Source organism: Hippopotamus amphibius, chromosome 12 (genome assembly GCF_030028045.1).
Source record: "Hippopotamus amphibius kiboko isolate mHipAmp2 chromosome 12, mHipAmp2.hap2, whole genome shotgun sequence".
NCBI lineage: Eukaryota > Metazoa > Chordata > Mammalia > Artiodactyla > Hippopotamidae > Hippopotamus > Hippopotamus amphibius.
This window is the reverse complement of record NC_080197.1, coordinates 80,093,863-80,121,093: the sequence shown is the minus strand read 5'-3', so window position 1 is coordinate 80,121,093 and position 27,231 is coordinate 80,093,863. Positions and strand designations below refer to the sequence as shown.

At 40.8% G+C, this 27,231-nt stretch overlaps 1 protein-coding gene across 9 annotated transcripts in view; it reads right to left on the bottom strand.

Moving 5' to 3' along the window:
• Positions 1-27,231, bottom strand: part of ERC1 (ELKS/RAB6-interacting/CAST family member 1) — a 410,068-nt gene that overhangs the window by 87,012 nt on the left and 295,825 nt on the right. For all 9 annotated transcript variants that reach the window (XM_057703818.1, XM_057703817.1, XM_057703825.1 and 6 more), the window contains one exon: positions 10,502-10,646. In XM_057703818.1, coding sequence (XP_057559801.1) covers positions 10,502-10,646 — 145 coding nt within the window. The remainder of the gene's footprint in view (positions 1-10,501; positions 10,647-27,231) is intronic.

The window sequence follows — 27,231 nt, the reverse complement described above, 5'->3', positions numbered from 1 at the left end:
GCACTAGTCTCCTAAATTATGCAGAACACAAGATGTGGAGGTACAAATCAAAGTTCCAGTAATACGAGCTTTTACAAATAATTTTTTTCCTTAAATGTATTAGTCTCTTAAATGATGTAGAAAACAAAAACTATAGTTACAAACCACTGTTACAATAATACTAGCTTTTATAACTGCCCATGTATTTACTTTTATTGAGATCTTTATTTCTCTATGCAGCTTCAGGCTACTGTCTAGCGTCCTTTCATTCCACCCTGCAGGACTCCCATGAGCATTTCTTGCAGGGCAGATCTAGTGGTCATGATCTCCTGCAGCTTTTGTTTAACTCAGACTGTCTTAATTTCTCCCTCATTTTTCAAGCATAGTCTTACTGGATATAGGATTCTTGGTTTTTCCTTTTAGCTCTTTGAATATGTCAGCCTCCCCAAAAAAAGTCTTCTGGCCTCCAAAGATTCTGATGAGAAATCTGCTGAAAATCCTACTGAGGACCCCTTGTATGTGATGATTCTCTCTTCATCTTTTGAAAGTTTGATTATAATGTGTCCCACTTCAAATTCATCTTGCTTGGAGTTTGCTGAGATTTGTGCATGTTTGTGTCTTTTGGTAAATTTGGGAAGTTTTCACTATTATTTCTTCAGATATTCTCCCTGCCCCTTCTCTTTCTCTTCTCCTTCTGGGATTCCCATGATGTATATGTTAATCCACTTGATGCTGTCCCAAAGGTCCCTAGGCTCTGTTCACTTTTCTTCAATCATTAGAAATCATTAGAAAAATGATTTCAGTTCCTTAGCCTTGATAATTTCCATTATCCTATCCTAAAGTGCACTGATTCTTTCCTTTTCCTACTCCAATTTGCCTCTGAATTCCTCTAAGTGAACATTTCGTTTCAGTGAATGTGCTTTTTTAGCTCCAGAATTTCTTTTTCGTTTCTTTTTAGGTTTTCTGTCTCTTTACTGATATTTACATTTATTCACACATCATTTTCTTAACATACCCATGCCAAAAGGGATAAGTTGGAAGGAGTAAAGGGGTTGTCAGTCCCAAGCAAGTCTGAAATCCAGCAGAACAAATTCCATTAGGCTTCAAGGCCTGCGGACAAGGCCTCTGTGGCTCAAGGCTGTGCCCTCTGGGCACATAGTGGCTTCATTGGCCTCTGCTTCTGGACCCCCAGCAGCTCTGCTGACACAAAGTCTTAAATTTAAGTCTTGATTTTAAGGTAAAACTAATGAATACTGTTAGAATTCAGGCGAGCAGGGTATAGAGCCTGAAAGGGAGAGTGAGGGCTTGCTTTTGAGGTGCTGGTGATGATCTGCTTCCTGGATGTGTATGCTGGTTACATGAGTGTGTTTCCTTGTGAACATTCATGGACATGTACACTTAGATGTGTACTTTTCTATGTGTATATCTGAATAAAAAAGATTTTTTAAAAAAGCCTGTATCACAAGAAGATTTAAGTAATAGAGGAAGTTATCTCTGGACAAAGAGAGTCATTTCCTTTAATTTAGCTCATGTTTTGTCATTTTCTATAGTTAAAACATTATGGTAACGAAAAGAAGATGTTAAGTTATGGCTGTTCTTATCAGCTGACATAAATGTGAGAGACCTATTTTAGTCTCAGATTACTAAAAGATATAATTTAGTATTTTAATATTATATAGTAAGAGAAATAGTTATTTCAGTGCATGGCCATAAGAACGGCTGTAAGCCAGTAGCAAGTAATATCATTGCTATTCATGAAGATAATCCCGGATTAGGAAATACTGCTATAAACAGTGTCTGAATGTCTAAACACAGTTAAAGATGGCAATCAGCTGAATTAGAACCAGCCTTGAAAGCTGCTTTCCTGTAGCATGTAGTTCTGCCCGGCTACTTTTTCTAAACAATAAGATAGATAGGGAGGCAACTGTGAGAAAAACTGTTACAGAGATAACTTGATCTTAAGAACCTTCCATTTAGCAGACATTGGAACATAGCTGACTAGAGGGATATGACACAACTGTGTCCTTTCACTGGATTCAGGCCAATGACTGACAGACGATGAAGAAATCAACCAGGCTCTTACAGGTATTTAAAGAGTCTTAATAGACAACTAGGTATTGGTTTCAGGCCTGCGATTTGGATACATTTGTAAAGAGCACATATATATTTAAACATAGTTCAATCTCTTCATATATTTCTGATAAACTGGCTAGTTAAGAGCTAGGGAGACTGAAAGGTGCATGTTCAAAACTATTTTCAGAGATCCCTTAATTTTAGAGTTGACTATTATTAGGCTGCAATCATACAAGTCCAGGAAAAACATCATACCCAATTCAGAATGCCATACTGAGGAATAAGACCGGCAACACCATACACTTTAAGCATTCTCTACGTGAAAAACAGCTACCACAAATCTTGTTTTAGTACTAAAGCTCAACAATTTATTTAATTAATTAAATTCTTATATTGCATAAAATCTTTGAAATACTGGGGGAGAAACCCTTGAGCCTCAGGTATAATAGATGTTCATCCTTTGGCAGTCATTTTCTAAAGCTTTTAACAGCTTTTCAATCTCTATTTGCTCTTCTTAAGAATGAATATTTACTGATTCTTAAAAAATTATGCTGTTCAAAAGATGTCTTATTTGTAGAGACATGGATGGACCTAGAGACTGTCATAAAGATTGAAGTCAGAAAAACAAATATCGTATATTAATGCACATATGCGGAATATAGAAAAATGGTACAGATCAACTGGTTTGCAAGGCAGAAATAGAGGCATAGATATAGAGAACAAACATACGGATGCCAAGTGCGGAAAGTGGGGCGGGGGGGGGGGGGCGTTGGGGTGGGACGAACTGGGAGATTGGGATTGCCATATATACATTACTAATAAGAAAAGAAAAATCAAATTGTATACTTTAAATGTATGCAGTTTATTGTATGTCAATTGTATCTCAATAAAAGTTCTTAAAAAAAGATATCTTAATAAATGGTGCATAATATTTTGGGACCAGATTTCCATCCATCTATCTGCCCATGTACATATGTGATAGTAACAATATTTTCATACCAGAGTTATTTGTGATGGTAAGTTAGGATTATAAGCACACCCGTTTTCAAACTTGGCTGCTTAAAAATCAGCCTATCTGATCTCAGATACTCTCTGAATTCTCAATCAGAACTCTAATTCAGTCAACAATTTCTAAGATAATTGTTGAAATGAGAAAGTATCTTTTGATTTAAGATGGGGAAGAGATTTTTTTTTTTTTTTTTTTTTATAGTTGTGGCACATGGGCTTAGTTGCTCCATGGCATGTGGAATCTTCCCAGGGCAGGGCTTGAACCCGTGTCCCCTGCATTGGCAGGCGGATTCTTTACCACTGCACCACCTAGGAAGTCCGGGGAAGAGATTTTGGCTTGTAAAGATTCTGAATTTTTTAAATTGAGCATGGTCCTTTATGGTAATTTAGTTTCACTGTAATTTAAAGAAGAGCTTATTAAAGTGCTATTCATCACAAGAGAGAATTACCAGGTCATTAACGATACAGCTAAAGGCTACTGAAATCTCTAACCAAAGCCCATAATGATGGCAACACACTTGGTGCAGTGATCAGCAGTGTCGGCGACGGAGTGACACGACTTGTTCTGAACCCCAGCTCTGTCACTTGCTAGCTCTGTGACTTTGGGTGAAGTACTCACTGTCTCTCTCTCAGCCTCTCCTCGGTACAGTAAGGATAACTGCACTTCATAGGGTTGTTGTGAAGATTATAGCAGTTAATTCATGTGAAGCACTCAAAATAAGACTCAGCTCAATAAATTTCAGGTATTCTTATCTGTGAACGCTGTTTTCAAGAAAGCCAGATAGTAGTATGGATTATTTAATTTGGTCACATACGTTGTCCATGGGAAGGGCATTCTGTGACAGGTAATGCTGTAGTTTATCGAATACCACTCCTCTTGTCCTTGAATATAAATATCATTTAATTCCATATTCACTTTTAATAAGTATTCACATTAGTTCAAAAGAGACCAAAAGAGGCAGTAGGAATAGATTCTGAGTAGTACATTGGTTTGAACTGATTCCTACCAAGAGAAGCTTAGTGGGGGAAAGGGGAACACCCTAAACCATCTTCCTAGTTTTACTCATGCTTAATGAGATCCTCAGACCAAGGTCAAGGAGCACAGGAAACAGTTATAAATCATGCCACCTGACAGGCATCGAAGGAGAAGGAATAGGAGGGGCGCGTGCAACGGGGCAGGAAATCTGGGTTGATTTATTTGCACTGAGACAATTCAAGAGGGATCAGCAAACTCAGAAGATTTATAAATTCCCTGTGGCATCATAAAAGGCAGCAGCCTGACAATAGGAAGGGTGAGCTAGATGTGATGCTAGGAAAGAAGGGAAGAAAGAGTCTTACCAAATTTTTGTGAAGAATTTTCCTACATCTGGAATTGATGACAAAAAAGATGGAACAGATGGAAGAAAGGAGACTGGGAGGATTCCAGATTTCCACAAACTTTCTCAGCCTCTGGACTTCATGTAACTCCAAGCAAGCAGAACTCATCAAAAAATGATCTATTTCTTGGTAGGATACAGAAAAGGTTTCAAGGGGATAGTGAGTAACCAGGGTTTTTTTCAACTTTAAAATGCAATACTTAATACTTTCATAAAATAAGTAAATTTCTGTAGACAGATTTAAACAATCCTTACATATGTGTATTTTTAATGCTTTACAATTGTTTCTTTTAAAACTATTCCTAATGTCAGCAACTAGCAGGTAATATAGCTACAGGTAAATATATTGACTCGTCAAAAATTGGAAAATACAGAACTTCAGACCTCGAAATTAATTTTATCTATCCATCCAATATTACAGATGAGGAAGATAAGACCAGAGAGGTAAGTCAGGAAGCTTGTGACCTGATTCACTAAAAAAAGTCAAAAGAACATATTAGCGGCCAATACTCAGATATCAAGAGAATTATAAGTGAAAGGGATCAAAAAGTACAAACTTCCAGTTATAAGATACACAAGTCCTTGGGATGTGATGTACAAACAGCAGGGTGACGACAGTGAACAACACTGTGTTGCATATTTGAAAGTTGCTGAAAGTCAAGATCTTAAAAGTTTTCATCACAAGAAAAAAAAGAATTTTAACTGTGTGGTGATGGATGCAAATTGAACTTACTGTGGTGATCCTTTCATAATATATACACATATCACATCACTATGTTGCACACCTAAAACTAATACAATGCTATATGTCAATTATACCTCAATTAAAAAAAAAGAGGTTTACATATATGGATTCTCTGGTGGTGGGAATGGATGCTTGGGTAACGTGGGCTCTCGTCTTGCACGGCCACAATGAGCTGGAATTGAAAGCGGCGGCTTCTCTGGACAAAGCAAGTGGCCCCTAGTTCATCACAGTCTCTCTTCCTGTCTTACATGGTCCTGCACCTCTTGTAGTTATGGCATCTGCCTGGCCCACACGGCCCTCGGGGTTGGGGCTATAAGCCATGTGCACAGTACTCTGTAGGTTGTGAAGTGCTGTGTTTTAGCTTGATGGGGCTATGACTGCTAGAGATGACGCCCTTAGTTTATCAACAGAGTTGGAGGTGGAGCTGAGGTCTGCAGCTGGAGCAGCAGTATAGGTTGGGGATTCCTACGTCTGAAGAGGACACTGGCTCAGAGTCAATAAGCAGCAGCTGCAGGACAGCACGTCAACAGTGCTGCTGCTTCTTTCCTCCTCCCTCTAGTGTTTCAGCTTCTGCCCAAAGGAAGATGAAGGTGCGAATGAAAAAAAGCAAAGAATGGCTTTGCTAATGATAAGGAAAAAAACCGATTCCATGGCTAGGAAATCCCAAACTACAAAGATGAGTCCTGAAGTGAAGATTAAAGCAGAGATTAAGCTGAGGAAGTAAAAGGCATTTCCAGAGGTGAGGGCAGTGAATGGGAAGTGCTTGCATCCAGTTCCTTTCAAATAAATCTGGATGCCATCAGCAGAAACCTGCAGCTGATCCTGATGTTTGTAGTGGTGTAAGGGAAGAAGTATGTATCCTGAATACTTAATATGCAAGAATTTAGAACTGAAGGGAGATGGGATAATTGAAACGACATGAGCACGTATATCTGGCCAAGTCAATACAAACTTTTGAATCACGAAATGCGGATTGAACTGTAATTGTCTATCCTGTCAACTTCTGGATGTCATATATTCTAACCAACAGAAGGTTTCCACTGTGCATGATCACCATATAACAGTCACCCTCAGGGGATAACGTCACACGGAAGGCTGAGAGGCTGGCTCGTGCACATGGCAAGTACAGGACAGAGCAGGCAGGGCAGCGCAGCACACAGAGGAGGGGTCCTCCTACAGCACCAGATACCCGTGTGTCCTCTGAGGAAGGCTTGCCGTGTCCAAGCATCTGGCATCGCGGATGTATGGTGAGCGGACGCTCCAAGGGCTGCCCTTGTCACCAAGGAGGCAGGTGCCCAGTGAGACGGACAGACGCCTGCTGGCTCTGCTCTCCAAAGTGGCACTCCCACTATCTCAACACTGTTGTTTACTTTTTCCTTTGTTCATTGACAACTCAGGAACTCTCTGTAGCTTTACTCCATTTCTGTTCTCTTTTCATAGAACATAAAGTCGTTTTATTTTTCTTCCTCCAACGTCAGATGCTACTTTAAAACTAGTTTTAATACTATGATGAATGGGTTTTCCCAGCTGTTCCAGAACGGGTGGCCCAGGCCCAACGTCGGGGCAAAGGAGAGCTCAGCAGGTCACGTTCTAGAGAGCCCACTGGGGGGGTGGGGGTGGGGGCGGGCAGGAAAGGCATGCCATCCACCTCAGCACACACCTTTTCTGGGTTGAGACTGGTGTGCAGGTGATGCTAAGTCTGGCACAAGGAATCTGGACGTCACGGGGAACAGACAACCATGCACAAGGGGGGCCCCCTGTGCTCAGTGAGAGGGGCTCAAAGATAATTCAACCCTAAATCCTACAGTCTTCAATCCTGAAGACAGGGTGTAAGCAGAAGGAGGGGAGACGAGCATCTCCTTCTTTTGCTTGGTACCCACTCAGGCATCAGACTTGCTGGCTTGCCTTGTGCTCATCTGGGGAGGAGAAAGGACACCCGGAGACAGGGGGCAGGATGGACAGAGGAGCACACAGCAGCCGACACACTTTCACTCTTCGGCGCGGCCAGGATGTAGGAGCTTTCTGTGGGCCGAGTGGCAGCACAGAGATAGCATCTTCCGGGCACTACTCACCCCTTGGGGGTCAACGCTGGCCAGAGAAGCAGCATCAAAGGGCTGCAGCAGCCTCAGAGGACCAGGACATCAAAGGAGGAGGGAGGAAGGCATGACAAGGACAGAAGCTGTCCCCTCCTGCCACAGGCCCTCCCTGGGGGCGAAGGTAGGCACAGGAAGATGAATCAAGTTCTGCTTTGAGGCCTCATCTGCCTTCTGAAGTCACAGATGAAAGTGGTCTTTTCTAGAGCTCAACATATACATGGAATCACACAGCACATCTTCCTATACGTCTGAGCAGTGTCTCACAGTAGGAAGATGCCACTGTTTGCTTGTTCACTCACTTCTTGTGGCAGCCAGCCTTCCAGGTGGCCTGCACTGGTCCACCCCCGCCCCCCATGCCGTAGGCGATTGGTGCACGTGGTCAACAGGACAAGGTGAAGTGATGGTGTGCCCTTTCCAAGACAGGTGTAAGGACATCGTGGCTTCCATCTTGGCTGCTCTCTTCCCCTCCCTTGGATCACTTGCTTAGGGGAAGCCAGCCCCAGGTCCTAAGTAACCCCATGGAGAAGCCTAAATGGTGCAGAGCCCAGGGCCACGTGAGTGACCCTGGAAGTGAGCCCTGCAGCCCCAGCCAAGCGTCAGGTAATTGCAGGCCTGGCCAAGAGCCTGACTGCAAACTTATATGAGGGGACCCTGAGTGAGAACGACCAGCTTGGGCTGGTGTCCTGGGCCTACTCAGTGGCTGTCAGAGCCCCCAGTCCTACCCAATGAAACAAAAGGTCAGGGTAGAAGTACTGTGCAGGTATCCCGTGTGTCACAGGCAGTTCCCTGGAGACTAACCAACTGGTAATTGGAATGCAGGCAGAACTTAGTAAAAGACAATTACTTAAAGTATGACTCACTTAATTCAGATATTTTTTCATACTGGATTTACTGAAAATACTTGGGGCAACAGTTAAGTCCCCCCTTTTCCATTAAGAACTTAGAGATTAGGGAAATTAAGCAGTCTTGTGAAGCCAAACGAGTAAAATACGCACAACACAACAGAAAACTAAGGACGTCTATGAACATGCTTGACTGAAGAGGACAGGATCCCAAAACTACCACTGCCATGAGGACCACCCAGGGGGGTCACGCAAGGAAGGAGAGCGGGGACCACCGGGGAAAGACTACGGGGACAGAAGGGTGATGTTCGACCTGAGACTGCAAAAAAGATGACCAGGGACCCTGTGGGCAAGTGACACACGTCTGTCTGACAGTCAGCTTGCTTCCGGGGGACAGGCACCTTTCCCCAGGACCCGCACCAGGAGACCTCTGCTCATCACGAGGCTCTGCACAGACACACCACCCGTCTCAAGATCTTGGTCGTCTCTGAAGACACTAACTGATCCTCACTAAGTGTCCCCTGATGGAACAGGAGGGAGCATCCGCTTCCTAGCTGGGTGAATGAAGCACAGACCCAGGGAAGCCCACTCAAGTTTCCTGCACCCACTGCACAAGCACAGACGCATCATTTACGACCCCTCTGGCCTCCTTGGTCAGCTGAGCCAGACTCATCCACTGATAATTCTTCTACAGAGCATAACGGAAACTGGTAATTTGTTCATAAAATGCGAAATAAGAACCAATTAGAATTAGTTATAGCTCTTAAAGTGAGAAAAAGTAATGTGAGACTGAGTGACAAACCGCTGATAAATTTTTCTGCCCAGTTTTCCTGTGTAATATGAAAGAAGTCTTTTTTTTTTTTTTCCTCCAAACTAGGTGACGGGAAAATGCTGATGTGGCAGAATTCCTACAAATGCTGGATAAAGTAGTTGAACTTGCAATAAAGGGGAGGCACCCAGAACACATTTGTTTTGCTCACCCTTGGGTCATCAGCACCCAGGAAAGGGTGAAAGCTCAAGTGAATTCCATCTCTTAAAGGGATGAAGGTCTAGGGGTCCCATCGTTTAAGAGGGTAAAAGTTTTCTTCCACTTGCAAATGAGCACTGGGTTGTTTTTGCTGGTCATCTATCTATCTTGCAGAAGGGGACATTTTCTGGTATTTTCTCAGCAAAGTCAGCCACATACATAAAGTCTATGTATAAGCAGTTGTATTAGTTTACAAATAGAGAAAAATCTTTATTGTGTAAATATTGATTCTTGTTAGTTTGAACATTAAATGTGATTCTGTCAATTGATGACTGATCCTTTAAAGTAGAAAAGAAGAAACTCCTTCACTTGAAAAACTCTTTCCTACTCTGATTACTTCAGGCAGAAGGGCAAATGTGGGCAGCCCAAATGTACAGAAAAAGTGACAGAGGATGCAGGGATGACCCTGGGAGGCAGGAGGCAGACATGCATGCAGAACAGGAATGGCCATCACCGTGAAGAGCATTAAAGAAAAAGAGGACTCAGACTCCAAAATTCAGCTTTCTCTTCATTCTCAAAGGGCAGGAAAAATTTCCCCCAGTTTTAAAATTGTGGTAAAGAATACATAACATAAAATTTACTATTGTAACCAGTTTTAACTGTGTAGTTCTGTCCATTAAGTATATTTACATTGTTGTACAACCTTCATCAACGAGGAAATTTCTAGCTTTTATTTTCACAGATGCAAGGCCTTATGTAAGTATTAAGCATTAAATCTGGGGAAGGCTTTGGGTGGAAAAGAAAAGGGCAAAACTTTGCTCTTACCATCAGAGCTTACCCAGCCTTCAATAACAGGAAATCATTTAAATGAAAAAATACTTAGTGCCTTCTGTAGTGGGAATCTAACTGGATGTAAGAAATACGGCTTTTCACCAGCTGGTGGTATGCACACACCACTACCACCTCCACACCACTGCTGCCTGCCCTTATATGTGGCCTCTGGACCTGGAGGCGCCACTAAGGACCCCAACAGCCTTTGCAGATACCCCACAGTGCTTGCCAAGGACCACACGTTGTCAACTCTGTGGACCCCTGCGGCCTGATCCAGAGAGACACGCAAAACAAACAAACCAAAAAACCCCAAACAACAACAACAATCCACCTTTTTCATTTCAAACAGGCAGAATTTCACTAATTTCATCTAGCCACTGCAAGAGTAAAAAAATGTTCTCCTAAGACACGTGACACCTTCTAAACCACTCCTCTTACAAAGAATGCTCTGTGCTTCCTGGATGAGGCCAGAGATTTGAAGACTGAGGTCTCTGCTGGTGAAAATTAACTAGATACAGATCAGATGTATGACCTGAGAGCACAGCTGCCAAGGACGTGCCCTCCCTCCCCCCCCCCCATCATACCTGCTGCTTCAGCTGCTGCACTAGCCTGTCCTTCTCCCGCTTCAGGGCAGCCACTTCCTCCTGGGTCTTTTTCTTCGAGGATGAAAGCTCCAGAAGAGCTATATTGGCATCTTTTTCACTGATGGCGGCCAGAAGGGCTTCTTGCCTGCAAAAGAAAGGAAATATCCAGATTTCCGTCTAGTCCTCACAGCAGTCCTCTCAAGTTACTACTATCATTACCTCCATTTTATGGGTGATGAAACTAAGGCTTAGAGAGTATGTGGTTGCCCAAGTTCACACTTGGAGCAAATGGTCTGGGCAGGAATCCTATTCAGGGCTTCCTGACTCTAAATGTCTTCATCAGGTCGTAATGCTGACATCTTAATAAAGAGTTCCTAGATAATAGTTGTAGTTAGACTTGGAAAGTAAATGAAGTTAATGACTTTTTTTTAAAGTAAGAATTATCCTGTCACCTATACATTTTCCCCATTTGACTCATTCTTTGGATAAGTATTCTGTGGCTTCCAGGAGAATGAGGCACAACTAAAACTGAAAACGTTTTTATGTACAGAATGTATACCAAACTGTAAACATCAGTAAATAGGATTTAGGAAATCAGCCAGCTGGTTCCGTTTAGGAAATCAGCCAGCTGGTTCCGGGCATTCTGAACACCTATGAATCTTTTTATCTCATCAGTGCAAACAAGTTTCCAGTCAAGGTTTTATTTGGCAACGATCTGCACATTTTGAAACAACAATTTAAACTTTACTGATTCCTTGTGGTTTAGCCAAGAACTATTTTTTGGTTCATATCCAGAAGGAAAAGAAGGTGGGATTTTTTGGGGGGTGGGGGTGGGCGTGGTGCTGAACTGAGAAATTTACAAAATCATCAGAATGAAGCTGGTGAACAATTAGTCTCATAGTCCAAATGCATTCCTCTATAGCTCATCTTCTACGTAATAAGTCATCTGGAAGAAGACAGACTTGATTTACAGGAACTATATAAGTGGCCTGAGCTTTTGACCCGAGGAAATGCTGGATCTGAGAATGTGCTGCCTGAGTTTAACCCTGCTTCTGTCTCCTGTTAAGATAATTATGCTTCAATCACAGTCATATGGAAGAGTTTTAGTTCAGCCACAAACTGGAAGACTATCTTTTGAACATTCTGACAAGGATACTCCGTGTTCAGATGGGTAGGTCTGGGGAACTCGGAGCAAGCAGTGCTAATAAATGGAAGATGCGGATCAGTTTACATCCTGGAAATGAAGATGTGTTTAACTAGCTTTTGCTGTTGGAAGGGAAGATTCATTGACCTCAGTACAACTTTCCACTGTCCCCACTCTAAGAAACGGCAGATGGCTTATCCCATGAAGTCAACACCAAAGTGATAACGACAGTCTAAATATATCCACTGACCACTTGAAAAAAATATGTTAAGTGGTGAAATGAGCTTAAAGGTGAAGGAGTTCAAGATGGTCTCACTCTGCGGTTTCCTGTTGATTACTGTCATCTGTTCCCTTTTGGGAAGCCCAGAGCCTGACAAACAGGAACGAGAGATGTGCTTTCTCAACAAGGGAGCTGCTTTTCTGTGCATCAACAGTCAGAATCACACATTTAGCAGCAGACAACTAACAGAAGATGAATGAAAGATAAATAACTCTGTCCAATTAGACCAAGTCATGAGAACTTTTGCCGAATGCAAGATAAAAGGCGATGGGATCTGAGTTCCATTTTGTGCTTAAAGAAAGACAACATAATATGAAATGGTAAGAATAATCCTATATTGTTGAAGCATCTTGACTGAATTCCAAATTCTTTTATAAATGATATGCTTGGCCAACTAGTGTGGTACAGTTAACCTCTGGGGTAAAATGTCACATTCCCCAAATGCAATATGATGTAACAGGTGACAACTCAGATTCTAAATTTTAAAATAAAGGATGTGGCACAGAGTCCAAGCCACTGGAATGGTACCTTTTTGAATCAGATATATATTTTGAAGTCTTTCTCTATACGATTCAAATAAAATTTTATTATGTCATTGGCACTATTTTCTTTTTATTGAGCATTGATAATACACTATGAACTGCACAGAATGAAATTTTCTCTCCCATACTCAAGGCTCTCACCCTCTAAAAATTTCCTAACAGATTAACATACCACTATCCCTTCCATTTTAAAAGTATACTCTTGATATTGATTTCCACATGTGTATGTGCCTGAAAAGGGCAATTCACAGTCAAGAAAAATAAAATGTTTTGATTACATGTTGCATATATGACCATGTAAACTCTGGGTAATGTCAGTATCTTTTGTTGGGTTTATTAGCTTTCAGGTTTTTCTCTTGTTTTTGGAAGGGGACAGAGATAGTATTGTTTTGTCTATAATTCTGGTAAATTTGAAATGGACACTACGGGGGAGAACAACTTCTTGAAAACAATTTGGAGGATGGGCACAAAAATAAAGCTAATAGGGGCTTCCCTGGTGGCGCGGTGGTTAAGAATCCGCCTGCCAATGCAGGGGACATGCGTTCGATCCCTGGTCCTGGAAGATCCCACATGCCGCAGGGAAACTAAGCCCGTGTGCCACAACTACTCAGCCTGCACTCTAGAGCCCATGAGCCACAACAAAAGAAAGCCTGTGTGCAGCAAAGAAGACCCAACACAGTCAAATAAATAAAAATTTAAAAAAAAATTAAGCTAATAAATACTAATGGCCATCTAACTTTTTGGGAGTAAGAAAAATTCTTGTTCCCTCAATACATGTGATATTAAAGACCACATCTGCAGTTGAGCTTGTGTGGTTAAGTTTTACAGAGAACATTCAAGTGTCTAAACTAAAAAAATTTAAGAATGCTCTGCTTTTCAGAGGGAATGGAATTTACAGTGAAGAAAAAAAAGCAAACAGCAAAAAGAATTTTATTTTAGTAGCCACCTATTAATACAACTGCTTCTTAGTAAAAAGGTATTTTCTGATAACAAAGTAATGCCCATTCATTGGAGAAAAATGTAAAGATACAGAAAACTATGAAGAAGAAAACAAAAATACTTGAAATGGCTCCTTTCTAATCAGAGTCAATTACTTGAGAGCTGAAAGTCAGCTATTCTAATACTAATATGGCTATTTCAAAGACAACAAACCTTGGTGAGGATTAATAATTGACTTCAAAAGCTTTACTAACTCAAGGCTCTCTACAGAAAAGGAATACTTGCTGGGGGAACACTTTCTGACTTCATTTCCCATGAGCCCACAGGGAGTAACACAAGCACATAAAATACAAAAGGGAATATATTAATTTTTGTATTAATACATGTTAATTAATATATGTATTAATTTCCTCTGCCACAAGCCCTGAGAAAGGAGCTAAAATGCTCTTCCTCCCCCTGAAAAAAGAAAATGTGGCCAAAGAATCTTTCAAAGTGACTAGTAACCCCCTACTGCGTGACTAACGGGCCACCTGACTTGCATAATGAGTAGGTAGTAACAGAAATCCAACTTCAAGTCATTAGTCTATTCACTCCATCCCTGGTGCTTTAAACTACCAGAACAGTTGAACCTGCCCTTTGACCTGCAAATTCTAATAGAATCAAGATGTCTCTAAAAGTTCTGCTGTGGCATTTGAGCTTCAAGAAACGGTAAGACCACCTCCTCTGTCCCCCTCCCCCTTCCAGCAAATTTCAGAAACAAGAGGCAAATACCCAAGGCAAGTAGAGCTCAAAATCCTGCTGGTAATTCCTGAATCCTTGAGGACAACACACAAGCCCTCTCTCACTGATAAACGACAGTGGTTAACAATTTAAGAGTGAGTCCTAGGTAAGCGTGTGTCTAGCAGAAACGCAAGACAGAAAAGGAGTATGAATGAAGGGATATTACAACGGTTTATTTTTCCCTCTTTCTGCAACTGGGTATTCCAAATGGAATGATTACATCATTGTGTTTCACAAATTCCACGATTCAGAAAACATGAGGAAAGAGACCAGATGAAAGCAACAATGAGATCAGTAGCTTTGGATGTATTACTGTCGAGGACATGTAGGTACAGTTTACTCCGATTTTAAGATAAATCTGAAATCCAGATCCTCTTACCAATGCCTCCTTTACTTGTAATTTAACCAGTTAACTATCCAGAGTAAAATCTCTTTCACTCCTTCATTCTACTTGGTGAGGAAGTTCTTCCGATTACTATTTCCTCCAGCTTTCCTGAGGGAGGTCTCAGAAAGCGTGGCAAACACAACCAGCTTACGAAGGCTCAGTGAAGCCAGCCTGCCGGTGAGCCTGTGTAGGCGAGCCTGGGTGAAGTGCCTGATCTTCTAAAATCTGGTCCCTGAACATCTTCTTATGTCCTCTTGAGGAGACTTTACTTAGATACTCAGCATATCTTTAATATACATGTCTACATTGTCAGGTTTTCCATCCATCAATGAATCTTCCGTCAAACGTTAACTGAATCACCACACTACGAGGCCCATGGGCTGACGACACTGAAGACGTTTAATTTCCTCTTTGTTCCTCAGAACCAGTATGCGTATTGCTGGTTCTTACTTTCTAACAGTTTTTAATGAACCCACCACTTTGTTCACTACCGTGGTCCCCACCACCCTTTCATTATGGGCCTGAATGATTCTTAAAACATGGGCCTTCTCGGACCTCACCCCTGTTCTCACTGGCCTGCTTCCAACGTCACTCTCGTCAGGTTTCTTACCACATCAAACACTTGGGCCTAATATCTGACCAGCTACAATTTTCAATCTACTTCTTCCTCACTGTCCTCCAAGGACCATGTGTCACTAAGACACAACTTGTTTCCACTTAGGTTTACGCTACTCACTCTACCTGAAAGGCCTGAGCTTTCTCCTCACCGGCTGCTAAGTGCTCTCTTTTCAGCATTCCCTTCCAGCACTTTCACAGTTCAGATTAACAGGCCCCTGCTCTGTGGACATCCTTCAATCCTACATGTGCAGGGTCTGCTTCCCCAACTACACTATGTTTATGGCTTATGTCCTTAAAGTTTTCTTTTAATGTTTTATGAGTTTATTGGTCTTTCAATCTGTTGGCCTGTTAATTTTTAAATTTTTAAACATTTTTTCTTTTCAATTGTGTGACTGTGGCAAAATACACATAACACATTTACCATCTTAACCATTTTTTAACCAAGACCAGGGACAGGAGGCTGTCGCCTGAGGGAGAGGTGAGCGTGCCCCAGGACAGGGAAAACAAGTGAGTGCCAGGCCTCTGCCGCCCGCTACCTTGCTGCAAAGTACTCCCTGGGCTCCCAGTGGTCCGGGTACAGCCCAGGTCCTGTCTGCTTAAGCACCATCCATTCTCCCTGAGCCAAGAGCTTGCTCACAAGGGCCACGCTGGCCAGTGGCAGAAGGTTTCAAGTGCTCTGTCCCAAGCTGGCTGATCAGAGGCTGCAGCTAGGATTCTCTGCCAGGGGTCTGTGGGTCCTCAGGGACCTGAAACAGATTCTCCAGGGTTTAAACATCAGTAAGAAATGTTTGTTTTCATTCTGATTACTCTAAAAAAGAACCCCCTTACCAGTTGCAATGACAGAACTATTTTGTGATAACTAGAAATGAAAATGTTTTCATGGATTAAAAAAATACCTATAACATCTACCATCTTAGCCATGTTTAAGGATACAGTGCAGCAGTATTAAGGACATTCTACCTCCAGAACTCTCGTCTCGCCCAACTCAAACTATGTATTACACAATGCCCATCCTCCTTCCCCAAAGTCCCTGGCAACCACCCTTTACTTGTCTCTATGAATCAGGCTACTCTAGGTCCTCAGGTAAAGTCAGCCACACAGTATTTGTCCTTTTGTGACTGGCTTATGTCACTTAACATAAAGTCCTCAAGGTTCATCCCTGTGGCAGCATGCGTCAGAATCTTCATCTTTTTCAAAGCTGAATAATATTTCACTGCATGCAGCCATCACACTTTGTCCATTCACCAGTCAATGGACATTTGGGATGCTTCCATCTTTGGGCAATTGTGAATGCTCCTATCTTTAATTTTTAAAATGTATTATTTTCCTTCTAGGGTCTTGGTTCGTGACTGTGAACACCAGAAGCTTGCACATACTGTTAATTTTCTTCACTGCATGTGCCTAAACCATTTAAACTTTTTTCTTTTCGTTTGGCTGCAGTTACTCTATACTCTGATATTATTGGCCAGTCTTCCTCTTTTTGCCTAAAGTCTTTGCTTAGAGACAGCTGGAATACAAGCTCCACGAAGGCAAGGTCTTTGTGTGTCGTGCTCGCTATGTATCCAAGAGCCAAGGACAGTTCCTGGCACCAGCAGGCGCTTCATACGTGTACCTTGAACCAACAGCTCCTCCAATTCTGACTCCATTTCCATCTGCTGTAGTGGTTCCCAACTATTCCAGTGTTTTCACTTATTCTTAAGCTGTGCTTCACTATATTTTTAAGGTTTTTTTTCCCCCCAGGCCAGCAGCATGGAAAGCAAGTGAGCAGAGGGTTAGAGTAGTGGATATCAAAATCTGAAAACATGAAAGAAACCAAGACTAGAAAGAGACCACTAGCTCTGGCCAATCTACATTTCATTAAAAAAAGAGTTCTGCTTTTCTCTAACTAGACAGGTGACAACTGGAGAAGCAGGTTCAATTCTGGAGCTCATAATTTAAGAGGCAATTAAATGTAGAGGGATCCAAAGGAAGGTGACAGGACGGAGTTACAAAAGGGCACGTTAATCCAAAAAGATTTACACATAGCATGACTGATACTAGAATAGTAGGAACAGGAAAGGCAGAAATAGGATAATCTGTGTTTCTCTAGAAGGCACAAATGACACTAAAGGGAGGAAAGTCATAAAGATACAGATTTCAGTTTATAAAGTGATCATCCAACGTATTATCTCCTGTTAACCAGTAGAACTGGGAAGCCTAGAAAACGACAGGGCTTCCCCTGGCTAGGTGTTTAAAGAGATTATCAGAGATACTGTATAAATGATTTTGCTTTGAGTGGTAAGTCTATCCTTTTTAACTGTAAGATTTTAGTACAACAAATGAGATGAAACAAAAATGATAAGTGCCAATAAACTATATGGGCCTTAAGTGCTGAAGTAAGTGATACAGCAGACAAAGAAAATCTTCTTGGCCTGAGGACATGGGGACTGAGTGGGCCTTATTTTGATAGAGATAATAAGACAGGGAAAGTGATATGTATAAAAGCACAGGTCACGTGAGGACACACATGACTGGATTAGAGGGTTTCTGTAGGGAAAGGACAGAGTGAGGGGGATGCTGAAAAGGTAGCTTTGAAGTGGAGCACAGATGATCTGGAATGGCAGGAAGGAGTAAACACAGACTGTGACATCCTTGAGGGTTCTAACCAGAACGCAGCAGACAGAGGGTACTCAAAAGGCTGAATAAGGAATGATATGATTTTGAATATAATTCAGAAGCATCAAAAGTCCCAGAAAAGTAAAGCAAGGTCTTAGAAAGACTGACTTGGAAGCAAAGAGGAGAAATGAAACGATTCTGGAAGCAGAAGGGTCAGGAGGCTCCTGCTAGAGATGTATCATGAGCAGAATTCTTACATTACAAAAAAAAGTTTTTAAAGCCTTATAAGAATAGAACGCTGCTGTCTGACTCTGGATTCCAGAGTCACATGCGGACTGTGATAAATCACTATACTATTCAAAGAATATGAACATAAAATCAGTATTGCATTTATGTTTTGATGCTGGAAAGAAACTTTCAAACATCACACAACACAGACTATCTTAGGGCAATTGACCTAGCAGCACGAGCTGGGGTCCTGCCCTGTGTGATCTTCTCGCAGTAAGTGTCCAGGCCTCTGCACACAATTCTGCTTCCTGTCTCATGTGTCCACCTCCCGAAACAAGGGAAAGAAACTGATCTCTGTTAAGAGACACATTGACAAGAGAATGGGTAGAGAAATTATCCTGTTATGGACAGACTTCTATATTTCAGAAGTCCTTGAAAAGAATAAAAATTAACATAAAGGCAGAAATTGCTGGTACTTACAGCTCAGGAAAGGAGGCAGACTGAACAAAATTTTGTGCGGAAAAGCTGTATTCAGTTTTTCTCCTCACTTTTTCTGAAAAATGAACATTTTGATATATCCAACCCGCCAGAAATTATGACAAGTCTGGAAGACTGCGTTTTACTGTGATATTGATACTTCTGTTATAAAGCTTCTGCCTGCTTCTCAGATGGGCAAAAACTTGATGATTGTATTTTCACTTGTTAGAAAGAAAAAAATAACCAAAAGCCTGTATTCTTTTCTATTTGCTTAAACATTAAAAGTGTAATCTAATCAACAGAGAGGCAGAAAGCAGATCACTGGCTGCCAGGGATGGGAGGTGAGGGCTGCAGAGCAACTGGAAAGGGACATGAGAACCTTCTGGAAGTGGATTATAGCTTGACTATGGTGGCAATTACATGGTGTATACAGCTGTCCAAGCTCACCATATTGTACACAGGGCACCATAAATACAGCATAAACTACATTCCATGATTAAATCAGCCTGCTCCAAAGTAAATGTCCTCAATTCCAGCTCCCTTAGGACTACTGCGTTTAATATTACCAGTATATAAAGACAATTCTTCTTATCTTATGTTTCCTTACAATATAGCAAACAATATTCAGTTGCTTCCTTCATAAAATATACCTGTACTTATACTTTGAATGAAAGATAAGTTCTTCAAAGAATTCACTTTAGGAATTTATACAAAAACATTTATTCAATAATGCTGCTAGCTCAATATGAAAAAAGCAAATAACCCGATTCAAAAATGGGCAGAAGACCTAAACAGACATTTCTCCAAAGAAGACATGCAGATGGCCAACAAACACATGAATAGATGCTCAACATCACTAATGATTAGAGAAGTGCAAGCCAAAGACACAATGAGGTATTACCTCACCCTGGTCAGAATGGCCATCATCAAAAAAATCTGAAAACAGTAAATGTTGGAAAGGGTGTGGAGAAAAGGGAACCCTCCTGCACTGTTGGTGGGAATGTAAACTGGTACAGCCACTATGGAAAATAGTATGGAGGTTCTTTAAAAAACTAAAAATAGAACTACCATATGACCCAGCCATCCCACTACTGGGTATATACCCTGAGAAAACGATAATTCAAAAAGAAACATGAACCATAATGTTCACTGCAGCAGTATTTACAATAGCCAGCACATGGAAGCAACCTAAATGCCCATCAACAGATGAATGGATAAAGAAGATGGGGCACATATACACAATGGAATATTACACAGCCATAAAAAAGGAATGAAATTGAGTTATTTGTAGTGAGGTGGATGGACCTAGAGTCTGTCATACAGAGCGAAGTAAGCCAGAAAGAGAAAAACAAATACCATATGCTAACTCATATATATGGAATCTAAAAAAATGGTACTGATGAACCCAGTGACAGGGCAAGAATAAAGATGCAGATGTAGAGAACAGACTTGAGGACACGGGGTGGGGGGTGAAGGGGAAGCTGGGACGAAGTGAGAGAGTAGCATAGACATATATACACTACCATATGTAAAACAGATAGCTAGTGGGACGCTGCTGCATAACACAGGGAGATCAACTCGATGATGGGTGATGACTTAGAGGGCTGGGATAGGGAGGGTGGGAAGGAGTCACAGGAGGGAAGGGATATGAGGATATATGCATAAATAAAGCTGATTCACTATGTTGTATAGCAAAACCGGCGTAACAGTGTAAAAGCAATTATATTCCAATAAAGAGCTCAAAAAAAAAATAACGCCGCCAAATTTATCTTTAAAACTGGTTTCAAAATCTATCACATTATTTATTTGGAATTATGACAAATATCCTTTTCATTAAACTGAATTTAAGTTCTGATATCAAGTCTGGGCATTGAAGTTGACAACCAATCAAGATGATATGTTTTTAGGACCACAGTGAGGTATAAGAATATATTTATTTTCAGGGGGTACCTCGTTAACTGGCTTCTGGAAGCAACTCCTAAGAAAAGGATTACAAACATTTTTAGCAATGACAGCACCAAGGGAATTAGTGTAAAACTGTCTAGGTGACTATTTTGAGGCTCAGTTGGATCCTCAGTTTCAATATTCTCATTAAAAAAAAAAAATCCTTACCACTTCACAGACAAACCCTATCGTCTTCATGATACATCAGCATAACACAATCTCCTTTACAAAAATATCTAGAGATTCCCTTTTGCTGAGTACTACATCCAGACTCTTGTTTTTGATACTCTGTATTTACTTTTGAATTATACTTAAACAAAGTAGCTTGTTCCTTGTGTAGCTCAGTGTGCCCTTCCCTTCCACCCCCTGAGCTGCAGTGCCACATGGCAGTGAGGCACCCTGGAATAGGCGGATGGGGATAAAACCCCAGGAATGGCAAAGCAATAAGAAAGGATGACTTTGAACCCGTGATAACTTTACAGAGCAGAATTACTATACCAGTTTGGACTTTTACAAAAACGAGACATAGGTTTGTATACAGTTTACTCTGTTATTTTTGTTGGAGCAGGTTAACATATGTCCTAACTAGTTTTAATTAAATGTTTTAAATCCACTTAGCATTTTGTATACATGAGGGAAAATCTACGAAAAGTCTACAGATAGTAAAATAGACAATATAACTGGAATCTAAAAATTAGAAGAGAAATTAAGAGATAAGAATTAGCCTCAGAATACAATCTTAAAAAAAAGAAGCTAAAAGAGAAAAGCATATGTTGTTAAGATAATGTCTGCTCGTTTAATGTCATTTTACTTATTGATTACAATAAGATCCACTAAAAATGTGCAGGATCCAAATTAAGTTAGAAAATACTGGCACACAGTACCTTTCTTTAAAAGAAATATAGAACTGTAAAATTAGTCAATTACCAAATAGCACGTAAAGCGTTATCTCTATATTCTCCATGTTAGAGGATTCTAGTGATGATGTATCTTTTGTGATACCTGAAGATATAGAGACCAATAGTTCCTTCAATGTATTATGCAGGGAATTACAGTTTATGGTAAAACATGACACCAGGAAGGAAAATAGCACCATTCAGATGAGAGTCTCAGGTTTTGTTCTCTACCCAGTCACAGCTCATTAGTGAGTTGTCTCTCTCTCTGGTTCAGTGTAGAAGTGATTCCCGAATTCTACCTAATGTCCACCTGTTTCAGAGAGAACTCTGGAAAAAGGAAGAACATGTGTTTTATTTGATCTAAAATGATTTATTGTTCATACCACAATTACTGATGCTTGTCTTAAAAGGAAAAAAGCCTCCACTGACTTACTTTTCCCTAAAGCTGCTATGTCTTCTCTTTCCCCTTCCTGGTCAAAATTTTTAGGACTCCAATACGGTACTGGATTCCTGCTTTCAAGACAGCAAGACAAAGACCTATAAGCTCCCCTCTCCTCTGGAAAATCACCCCCAAATACCAGGACAACAAAAACCAGAAACGAACCCTATCTTTGATGATACAAGATATATGTTATGCCAAAGTGTAATATATAAAGAGAAAATGGAATGGAAATTCTTAGAACATGAAAGTCAATCCAATGTGCCTATAGAGGGGACGATGTATGAGAGGGAAGCAGATTTACCCACAGAACCAAGAAGAGCTCAAGAATGCTTAAGTCCACCACTGTGGAAAGGTGTCTAGCTCAAAGCAGTTTATCAGACTTGCTTTACAAGCAGTGGTTCGCAAACATAGAAATTATTACACATGGAAGGCTGTTCTCTATTTCTGACCTACCGAATCTGAATTTCAGGGAACAGCCACCTATACTTTTTTTTTTTATTTTTTTTATTTTTTGGGGGGTACAGCCACCTATACTTTTAACGCGCTTTGAAAGTACTTTTGGGACCCACTACTTTATAGAAAGAACTGATCGACTGACTGATTTTTTAAGCTCTTTACTAGAATATAACTGCTTTACACACTTGTATCAGTTTTTGAGGTACACCAAAGTGAATCAGCTGTGTGTATATATATATATACCATATCCCCTCCCTCCCACGACTCCCTCCCACCCTCCCTGTCCTGGCCCTCTAAGGCATCACCCATCATCGAGTTGATCTCCCTTTGTTATATAGCAACTTCCCACTAGCTATTTTACAGTTGGTAGTGTGTATATGTCTATGCTACTCTCTCACTTCGTCCCAGCTTCCCCTTCGCCCACCTCCCCCAACCCCGTGTTCTCAAGTTCATCCTCTGCATCTGCATCTTTATTCTTGCCCTGTCACTGGGTGAAGGAACTGATTTAAAAGACCAACAGTAAAAAAGTGTTAGGGACCCCTAATTCCCCACATCCCTGCCAAGGCGAGGCTTTTAATATTTGTATTTACTTTTCCAAATGCACTAAGTACATACAAAATCTTCCAATTCCATTGTAAAAATGATCAGCTATTTCAAACTCTTAAATTCTGATATCGCAGGTACTAATAAGCCTGACCATCACTGAACTTAGAGATGTCGCAGAGATGACTCCTGTGGTGTGGCTCTACCCAAGACTGTCTGAAAGGCGAGATTTCATAATGTATTTATAGGCAAATTTCCTCCTAGCTTCATGGCAAGTGCCATCACAAGACTGACAGGTGAATGTACGATCTTTTGCTTTCTAAATTTCTGCCTTTAAAAATACCTGGCAAGCCAGGGGAGTTTTTGTTGAGGATTTACTCAAATCCTACCACAATCCCTAGTGAATTATGCCTTAAACCCTATGATTTATGTTGGAAATCTGGGGGGTGGGGTGGGTAGAAACAGCTGAGCATGAGCCTCAAGAGATGAAGTTAAGTAGTGGGTTCACAGTAACATCTGGGGATGATGTGTACAAAAAGATTTATATGGCCTTTTATTTTGTCTTTACTGTTTCATAATAGCATGTCCTTTATGCCTAAAGTTTGATAGTATAATATGAACAGAACACTTCAGAATACAAACCCCCCTTACAAAGACACGGTCCCTTCAAGACAACACTCCACTGGTTATTGTTATTCTCACACTTTGGGCTGTATTATTTACTGTGTCTTCTTTTCTTAGGAAGTTTCTGTTTCCAAAGAAAAAAAAGTCTTCTTACACTGTTTTTCAGAACTCAAACACCAGAATCCCTCCATTTATTTAGATGTCTGTTTTAAGAATCACTGAATGCTTTAAGCAATTAATCCCTGCATTTTGTCACTGTCCCACTGTTTATTTAACCTTTTCCAGTTGTAGATGGATAACGTGTCCATACCAGCTGTCCACACGGCGCTACCATGGGGGATGCTTGCCTTGCCTTTAGCTTGCCCTGCATTCCAAGTCTGCTTGCTATGACATCTGCTAGAAGAATGCCAGTGTATCCTGGCACTCATTCTCCACCTTTGAGCACAATCAAGAGCTAATTGTGCCTTGATGTCACAAAACAGCCAAATCACACACAACATCTAATGTCTGGACTTGTGGTACATTGCCTGAAAAAAAGAGTCGGGACAGTTTCCATGAGTAAATACACCAGATATACTTCAAGCTGTCCATGAAGCCTATGAGTATTGTAGGGTTACACAGTGTGACTGCTGGGGCGCTGGGAGGGGCCTGAAGATGCTGGGCTGCTGAGATGCTGAAGGTCACCAAGGCACTTGCTGGACAAAACAGATGAAAACAAATTCTGCAATGTATTCATCATTCAACAATTCCATCATTCACCTGCTATCAATTTGCTGGCAAAAATGATAAGAACAACTCCTCTCCCATACAGGTTTGGAACGAAACATCTGGTGGGGAAATTCTGTAGGAACAGGCAAGTGACTAAGCTTGCATTTGGTAGACGAATTGCTATTATTGTCGGCTGGGACCCCGTCTTCTCTGCATCCTCCCTTAGGTTCCAGCTGCTTGTCAAGGGCCAGACATAAATTAGAAAGCAGGGCCCCTACACCTATTTTTCCATTTTATATATATAAGGTGCACGTGGTGACAGTAGGCACAGAAGGAGGGGAGATGCAGAATCTTCTGATAAAAGTGTTTGTTTTTTTTTAATTTTGGGTTTTTCTGCACTAGCAATGGTATTAATTTTAATAGGGAAAATATGTTCCAAAATAGTTAAGCAATAACCATCACTGTACTTCTCAAAGATAAAGGAAAAGGACAATTGAAACATTACTTAAAAATAAGCTTTAGAATTTACTGTATGGAAACTAAAAAAAAATTTTTAACTTTGCTTATTTTAACAAGAGTAGTAAAGATTTTTAAAACTATAGAAAATGATAACAATTGCTGCTTGTATTTTGATATGGCCTCTGGAGTTCTTCCTCTTAAACTGAGTATTTTCTCTATTAGAGCATCTCTGTTTGACTTATGTTATAGCAATGTACACACTTTTCCCATTTCTGAAAGCTGATCAATAACATGAACTTTATCATGTCCACTCCAAATCTCTGACTCAGCTGTAGTGCCTAACTGGTACCTTCCTCACAAGGGTAGTTCCATTTTCCAAAATGTCATTTACTCTGTGACTAGTTAGCTCAGCTGATCAGAGCAAAAGTAATAAAGACAACATATTTCTCTTATTTCCAGAATGTTCCAAAACCCAAATTTTTACCTCTAGCACACATGGTTATTCTCTAGGTCAGCATTTCCCAAAAGTGTATTCTACAGAAGTGAGGCAAGAGATATTAACAAATGTCCAGTGAAAAATGATGTCCACAGTCAAATAACTAGGAGAAGCATTGGACCTAATAGGACACCAGCTTTTTATCGTGTAAGTTACACATTTTTAATAGGAGGCTATGTTTTAAAGCAGGGGTCACCCAATTGCTGCCCACAGGCCAAATCTGTCTACCAGCAAACAATGGCTTTTACGTTTTTATATGGTTGAAAATTTAAAGAATAACATTTTTGTGAAAATGATGTGAAATTCAAGGTTCAGTGTCTATAAATAAATTTTAATGGAACACAAACACACTCCTCTGTTTACGCATTTTCTAAGACCGCTTTAGCACTGCAACAGGAAATCTGTGGTTTGACAGAGACCAAATGGCCCATAAAACCCAATATACTTAGAAAAGGTTTGCCAATCCTATTACAGACCATTTCCAAGATTACTTGAATGGAGCCCTACTTCACTGTTTTCTCGGTGGAACATCAAGTAACACCTTGAGACATGTGGTATTCCAAAAAAACAGTTTGGGAAGCGGTGATTTAAGGATAAGCCAGTGGTTCCTCAAGAGAATGAATAAGGAGCCTTCATGAAACTGGGTAAAAGTTTACCATGATCAACACTGCCGTGATTACTCTACAGTCAGATGCTCTGCTAAGTACTTTACATGGATTAAGCAATGAATCCTTACAACTACCCTATGGACTTGAGAGAGGAGACTTCCAGTTGGCAGCTGTATTGATGGTCTGAGTTAAAGATGGGTGTGGAAAGGGTCAGCATAGAAGGTAGTTGAAATAATACACGAGTCCACCAAGATCAGGAGGGGTAACAGCACTGGTGGAAGAAAAGTCTGTAAAGAACTGAGGGGGAAAAGTCTTAGAAGAAAACAAGGTGTGAGTGAGTGGTGTTTTGGAAGCCAAAGAAAGTTTTAAGAAGTAAGAAGCGATCAAATACTTTAAAGTGTTTATAGTCAAGTCAAGACAAAGAATGCTAAATCTCTTTTGGGCAGGTTAGCTCAAGACAGCAGAAGGACGTGAGTGCACCCCTTTTTACAAATACACCAAAATCACAACTAACTGCTGAACAACCATCGACAAAATAGAATGTTACTGGTTAGTCTGGAAAGCAGTTTCAGTGCTGGGAGCAGAAGCCACATTGAAAAGGGTTGAGGAATAAACAGCAGAAAAGAAGTGGAAAGAGACTATAAATTAGTCTTTGAAGATCACAGAGAGCAAACCTAGAATCACAGATCTTAGAACAGCAAAGGACCTCAAAGACCATCAAATCCATCCATGAAAATCACTGCTGGATTTTGTTCCATTACATTCCTGTCAAGTAACCCTCCAGCTTGTGCTCAGACACATTTAAAGACATGGAACTCTATTCCAAAGCAGCCTACACTACCTTTGATAACCCCACTCTTAGAATAAAATCAATCCTGATGGCTTCCTAGGTAGCACAGTGGTTAAGAATCCGCCTGCCAATGCAGGGGACACGGGTTCGATCCCTGCTCCAGGAAGATCCCGCATGCCGCAGAGCAACTAAGCCCGTGAGCCACAACTACTGAGCCCATGTGCTGCAACTACTGAAGCCCATGCACCTAGAGCCCAGGCTCCACAACAAGAGAAGCCACGGCAATGAGGAGCCCACACACCACAATGAAGAGTAGCCCCTGCTTACCGCGACTAAAAGGAAAGCCCACGCACAGCAAAAAAAAGACCCAACACAGTCAATTAAATAAATAAATAAATAAATTAGTTAAAAAAAATAATCCTGAAAGCTTCTCTTCTAACTTCCTTAATTCTATCCCTTTAGCCCACATTAAAGAAGTTTAATCACTCTTCCACATAACTGTCTTTTAAATATTTGGAAATGTTATTTTTTTCTCCTTAGTACTAAAAAATTGTTTGCCGAAAGTGAAACGAGTTTGCCTTGTTTGACCAAGGTGCCATGGCCTAATTTAGCTTTTCCCTAAACCCAAGTACACTGAATACAAGTCTTATAGAGCCAGGTGATCTGTATGAACTGGCATTTGATGGCCTGACTGACTGATGAATTTCTAACGTAAGCAAATATGTCTAGGTATTTTATTTAAAGCAATCTGTAAGCAGTATCATGTATAAAGTCTA